The sequence below is a fragment of the Heloderma suspectum genome, chromosome 2 (genome assembly GCF_057233095.1).
Source record: "Heloderma suspectum isolate Gila_16-S chromosome 2, 16-S_ref, whole genome shotgun sequence".
Classification (NCBI taxonomy): domain Eukaryota; kingdom Metazoa; phylum Chordata; class Lepidosauria; order Squamata; family Helodermatidae; genus Heloderma; species Heloderma suspectum.
Window position 1 is genome coordinate 136,099,466 of NC_139459.1, and position 6,665 is coordinate 136,106,130.

The following is a 6,665-nucleotide window of genomic DNA, read 5'->3' on the forward strand; positions in this document are numbered from 1 at the left end:
CAGCTACGGTGTGGGAACTATGGCTGCAATCCTGCGCAGACTTACCTGGGAGCAAGCTCCATTGAATTTGATGGCACTTGCCTCTGAGTAGACACGCATAGGATTGTGCTGCCAGTGTGTCTTTCTACCTCATCAACAGCCTTCTGGCAGGACACTGATTGGGTGGGAAAGATTCACACAGCTAGCTCTGGCCATGTGATTGCAGTATGCACACGCCCAATGCAGCTGTGTGGAATAGCACCACAGGAGAGTTTTGACTGAAATTGCCATCCTTCGCTAATTCACTTTTCCTGGAGAATCCAGACAACATTGCCAGCCTGTTGCTGCCTAGAGTTTTCTGTTATCCTTCCTTCTTTTTTCAAACCTGATTTGTGGTGATTTTTTAAAACTTAAAATGCAGTTGTAACACCAACTTCAGGGGTACCGTGCCTTTAATTAGAAATTTTCTGCTTGTGAGTTCTGCCTCTAGTTACTTCATGTTCAGTGCAGGCATTATTAATTGTTCCTTAATTAATCAGTACTGTTTCCTGCAAGGGTTGAGAGGACTCTGTAAGTTTCCACTCATTATTTGTTTTTGTTTTTCTTGTTTTTTTGTTTTGTTATTGCAAACACTTCAGCTCATGTGAGTGGATTGCGAAAGAGGAAGGATTAAGAACTGAACAGGCACCTCACTCTAGCTGAAATGTTCTTAGTCTGCGATAAATCCATCAAGAAGAAAAACAAGGGCAACTTATCCCTTACGCTCTGCAGCCAGCTGTGAAGGGTGCTTCCAAGGAAGTGAGTGGTGTTTCCCTGAGGTAGAAAGCTAAGAGACAGGGATGAGGGGCTCCCGCCCTTTAAGTAGGCCAAAAAAGATATGGGTATATACTTCCCTCTGTACAAAAAGAAAAACAATTTGAAGGGAGATTTTGAGCAGGAAAAAAAAGATTGGAGGGGAAAGAGTCAAGCTCTCCACTGCCAACCCTTTACTTAAGATTGCAGCCTCAGAAGGAGATTTTGTTTAAAAAACCAAGAAATTTGGAGGGGTGAGGATGACATGCATGCATCATATGTAGTTTAGGCAAGGAATATCATGAGAAGCTGTGAAAGGTAGGGAGGCTTTGCATTTTTCCCCAGGTCTGCTACATTTTTTACCTACTCTACTCCTGTTACTTTTAACAGCAGCCAGGTGTCCAACGAAATGTCAAAGGTGTGGTCTCCTATATCTGTTTTAACAATAACAGCCAGCTGCACCCCCACCCCCCAGCAATTGGGATGGGGAGGATGGTTAACCATTTCCCCCTGTACCACAGTCTTGATGAGAACTGCATGCACACCCTTCCCTCAAAATACTGTTTCCTCTGGAAAGGGAAGCTGCTATTTGCACCAATAGGAACTTCTTTCCTACAGCAAATGGCAGCTTGGGGGGTCGGGGGAGGTTGGTCCAAATCCCAATCAAGGGCCCTATGGGAATGAGAATGGCCATTCAGTAGTTTGACAGTGCAACTCTATGCATTGTGTTCAGTGGGGCTTATTCCCAGGTAAATAGTCAAGGACTGCAGCCTATGTCTGCAGTATAGATACACCTGTTTTCATTCCTCTAAGACAGGTGCTTGGGGGCCAAATCCAGCCTTCCAGGGTTCCCCAAAAGGCCATGGCCTCTTCCCCTGGCCCCAGCTCTTTTCCCTGACCACTGATCGGTTAGTGATTTCCTAGCTTTCCAAAGGGCTGTGATACCTCACTTAAGACTTAATCACGGTTAGTAAGAGTTTTAAGCTAAAATACACTGGTATTTCTGGTATTTTGGCCATGTCCCCTTTTGTGTTTGGCCCTGCCCACCCCTGGAATGTGGACTCCCAAGAGTCATGGGGTCCATGGGGCTTGTCCGAAACTGAATTCAGCCCTTGGGCTGACAGAGGTTTAATACCCCGTCCTTCAATAAAGGAAGAGAATTGGCATGGGTTTATTATTATTATTATTCTTACTATTATTATGCAATCATAAGTAGAACATTGTTTGATTTCCTTGATACAGCATAAGGGTTATCTTGGTAAACTCTATCCTTCTGGTAACAAAGGTAGAAACCAGAGCAGGGCTTAACCCAAGATTGGGCAACTTGTGGCCTTCCATATGTTTTGGTCTGCAATAACCCCGATCACTCACTATTGACTGTACTGGCTAGGTCTGATGGGGGTTGTAGGCCAAAACATCTGGATACGTTGCCCACCTGAGGCTTAACCCTTCCCTAAGAAAAGCACCCTTGGAATGCTGTGAGCAAATTCACAATGGAGTCACAATCTAACACTACGTTAGCAAGGTCAACCTGTGTTCCTCCTTAAAATCCTCTGCATTTTTGAGATCTTCAGGAAGTATACTCTGTTTTCTAAAGGATAGGGGGAGGCAAGAAACTGGCCCTGGTTACATACGGAGCACAGGGCACCTTGCTGCTGCAGAGCCATCTAAAGGTGAGTCGAAGCATTTTTAGGCCTGGGGCAGGCCACTGCCACCACCAACCAGAGAACCAGCAGCAAGATAGTTAAGAATGGTTGTGGACTTTATAAGCTGCTGCTGCAATTCCAAAGCCTCACTGCTCAGATGAGTGTTTCTTCCTGGAAGCTGTTGCGCCAAAAATCCTGCTGGTTCCTGCTCTGCAATGTCACTCTGATTCTTTCTTCAACACCTGCAAGACTCAATGGCTGATGTACTTAGGTAGAGCATGGGCACAGGACCCAGTCAGAAGCTGCAATCTGGTTCTTCTCTACCACAGCCTTCTCCAATGTGGTGCCTTCCAGATGTATTAGACTTCAACTAATGATGTGGATTTTCTGGAAAATTTCAAATTGGGGTAATTTGCATAGGATAATTTGGATTGGAAATGTTCTGGTGCCCTAGAGAGTGAACTAATTTAGCATTTTTCTTTTACTTGTATTTAGTAAACAACAACGCTTTCAAAGGTACTCCGTGTTAATTTTTTGTCCCACTACACCACAAGTATTTGACCTGAAATATTTGAGGAAGAAATTAAAGCTCACTTAGGGCGCAATCCCATGTATGTTTAGATAGAAAACAGTCCTAAACTCCCAGCATTCCCCGGCCAGCCATGCTGGGGGATGCTAGGAGTTTAGGACTTTTTTTTCTGTCTAAACATACATAGGATGCTGGCTGGGGATTTCTGGGAGGTGTAGGATTTTTTCCTGTTTAAACATGCATAGGATTGCACCCTTGACTATTATGTAGACATTTTTATTGGAATACTTGTAAAAATTTAAATATAATACTTCCTTTACATTGTTTAAATTTAAGAAGAACCCCCCGCCCAGTACTGAAAACTGTTGATACACTAATACATTTTAGCAACCCAAATAACTACATGATATGCTGGCAACCACACATCTATTTTAACAGAGCTCAATTTTTTCCACTGAGGTTGTTAGGGGACCTTCAGTTTGAGACATATATATATTTCAGTGACATATATGTATTCTTTCACGCACTTGCTTGGGATAATCACCTGAAAAACATTAATTACAACTTTGAAACTGCCAAGCTTGACTAACATTGTTTTTGCAATTGGCATCCAAGCATTGTGACTAATGAACTTATGAAATGGAAACATTTCCATGGAAAAATTAAGCACTGGAAAATGTTCCACCCCACATCACTGACTTCAACTCCCGCCAGCCCCGCACCCAGCCAGGAAGGATCCTGCTGGCTGGTGATGATGGGATTTGTTGTCAAACACATCTGGAGGGTGTGAGTTTGGGGACGGCTAATCTGCCATTTTGAAAACTTGCTTAAATATTCCACACTGAAAAGAAAATATTACGCAATCTAATATTTTAACTATCGATATATTAAATCATACATGGATGCCCATTTTCTTCCCCCGTCCCTGGTTCTGCCCAAGGCAGGTGCTCATAACAGCCCATCCTAGTTATACAACAGAATCAAAGTACATGATAAAGAGACAGAAGGAAGCAGCCTTGTGTTTACCTGTGATCTGCAAATCAGTCATTCTTTATTGCTAGAAATTCTGTTTGTTCTTGTCTTCCCAAATTAATTGACTACAGTTTTTTGGAGAACCTTGCATGGCAACTTAGCTGTACAGCAAGCGGGACAATCCAGAGCTTCAGGAGGCTCTGCCAAAAGCCTCCATTCCCCTGTGTTCTGATCTAACATATATGCTTGCCGATTGATAGAATACTCCTCTGGACGTTTGTCACCCGGACAAATGAGGCCCCCGCACACAAACACTTTGTTATTCCCGACAGAGCACACAGCATGCGACAGATCCAAGCTATAGTTATTTGGCAAGAGAGGCACAAGGTTTGTGGATTTGCTCATTTTAATCTTCTGCAGGTTTATTTCCAAGCTCTCTCTGTGGCTCCGTATGCTCAAGATGTTCTCCTGGGGAAAGGACAACAAGGGCTTGTGGTTGAACTGAATGGGAAACGTGATGTACTGCACCACATTCCGGGTTTGAGTTTCAAAGCAATCCAGTACCCCTATTCGGGAGAAGCGCCCATTCACCAGGCATCTCCCCGTCACAATGTAAATGGTCTTGTCTCCCTTGGTGATGAGCGCAGTGGCGTCCATGGGAATACTCATCTTCCCAGCGAGAACCCACTTCTCTTTCCCTTCGTCGTATTTGAAGATACTTGAAATGTACTTTCTTGGGGCTGTGCTTCCTCCTACAGAGTACACTGCCCCCCCACAAGTCACCATGGTGTGAAAGACCAAACCTATTGGCAGATCTGGAAGTTTGACCCAGGAGTTGGTATCCATATCATATTTCCAGGCTGTCTTCAACCCAGAAATCTGTTCCGTTGTTCCTCCGGAGACATAAATATATTTCCCTAAGGATGTTGCACTGAGAGCAGCTGCTTTGTAAGGCATCTCTGTGAGCTTCAGCCAAATGTTCTCTCCAATGATGTATGCAAAAACCCCACTGTTGAACTTACCCTGCTCTTTTTGCCCTCCTAAGATCACCACGGAGTCTATTAGTGCCCCTTTCCTTTGGTAAAGCATCAGGCTTTGTGGATTTCCATGTTTACGGTCGCTCAGAACGTTCTCTATCCGGGACAGGGGGCCGGTGTGGTCGGCAAACAGCAACACTTCCCGGCAGCCAGCAAGCAGCGTCTTGGTGGAGACCGCAGATAAATGTATGTGGGCAAAATACTTCTTAAAAAACTTCTCCCTCTCACTTTTTTTGTATTTCACCCACTGAATGAGAGCCAGGAATGTCTGATCCTCATTTTGCACATGAAGATTATCATCTTTAATGAGCCGGCCGAAGACATGAGAAGGGCAGTGCACAAAGTCTGTGATGCCCTTAGGGCCCGCCCAGTAATGGAAATTATCTCGTATGCCATCGTAGGCAGCATCTCCCACCTCTTTTAGGTCATATGTATTGGCCAGGAGCATGTAGTAGAGGCAGTTGTCGGTCTTGAGGGACCTGAGGAGGAAGTCAGAGCAGTGGCTTTTCAGAGTCTGGGAATTGAAGTACTTGGCTCCCTTCAGCAGGTCCTCCACATTCTTCTCTGAAATCACAACCTTCCCAGTGTAGAAGTAGTCAAGCAACTCCTCCACCAAGGTAGGACTCAGGAACTTGGCATCAATGATAATAAAGAGCTCATCGTCGGCTTTCATGTCATTGCTGGATATCAGATTCCTTATATGGGACGACACAGCTGCTAAGATGTTGAGGTGGGCATAGAAGATGTTCTGGTCCACGCTGAGGGCCACATCACAAAACTCCTTGTTCTTTCTCTGTTTGTTGAGGGCCTGCATTATAAAACTGTTGTGGTTCTTCTCTGTAAACTGCATCTTCATTTTTGGAGCCAAGGTTGTCTGGAATGAAGGATGATGGTATAAGTGTAGAGGACTCTGCCCAGTTATTGAAAGCCCCACTCTGGATAAAGAGGAGTGATGTCATGAGATATAGTTGCCAGGTCACAATTACCTGTGACATGTGTTGAAAACATCCTTCTCAGATTATCCCTTTTGTCTGAAAGAATATTAGTCTCTCGGTTACTAGACATGGTTCGAAAAGAAAGATGTGCCATGGATTGGAGGTAAGGTTGCTTAGAGACTGTATAAAAAGGCTGTCTCTTACAAAGGAAATCTTAGGATTTGAGAAGTCTGTAGGTAAAGCAGTATGCTTTGGTAATGGTCATATAGGAATATGTTCCGGTTGAATTTATTAGGTCCGCTGCATGTGATCTGTCTCAAAAGTGGGCAGAAAACAGATATGGATCGACTAATGCGGCAAAAGGGTTAATCCCTCTTCCCATACACCATGGTCTCTATCATGGGGTAATATCCAACATAAGTCCTACTTAGAGTAGACCCATTGAAATGAATGGGAGTTAAGTTAATCATGATATTTGCAGGCACAGTAGCATCTTGGGAGGAGATTATGCCTGCCAAATGTCAAAAAATAGGTGCTGGGGGTTTTGTGCTACATGCCTTTTAGATTTTGATTTGTTTTATAAATTACCAATAACACTGGTTTAATTCTTGGAAGAATTTGATGAAATTTGGAGGATGACTTGCCTTCTCTAAGGGGATCAAGCCTGCCAAGTTTCAGATGAATAGGCAAAGGACGTTTCATGCAGGAATAGCCTTGACATTTAGAATGTATCCTAAAGAGGCTGCACTTATCCCCCTATGTTCCTTGTAGAGGG

At 43.9% G+C, this 6,665-nt stretch overlaps 1 protein-coding gene across 1 annotated transcript; it reads right to left on the reverse strand.

Moving 5' to 3' along the window:
- Positions 1-3,998: 3,998 nt before the first annotated feature.
- On the reverse strand, positions 3,999-5,826 carry CCIN (calicin). Its single transcript, XM_084834880.1, has one exon. It carries the CDS (start codon positions 5,809-5,811, stop codon positions 4,036-4,038), a length of 1,776 nt encoding a protein of 591 aa, XP_084691006.1. The 5' UTR covers positions 5,812-5,826; the 3' UTR covers positions 3,999-4,035.
- Positions 5,827-6,665: the final 839 nt, after the last annotated feature.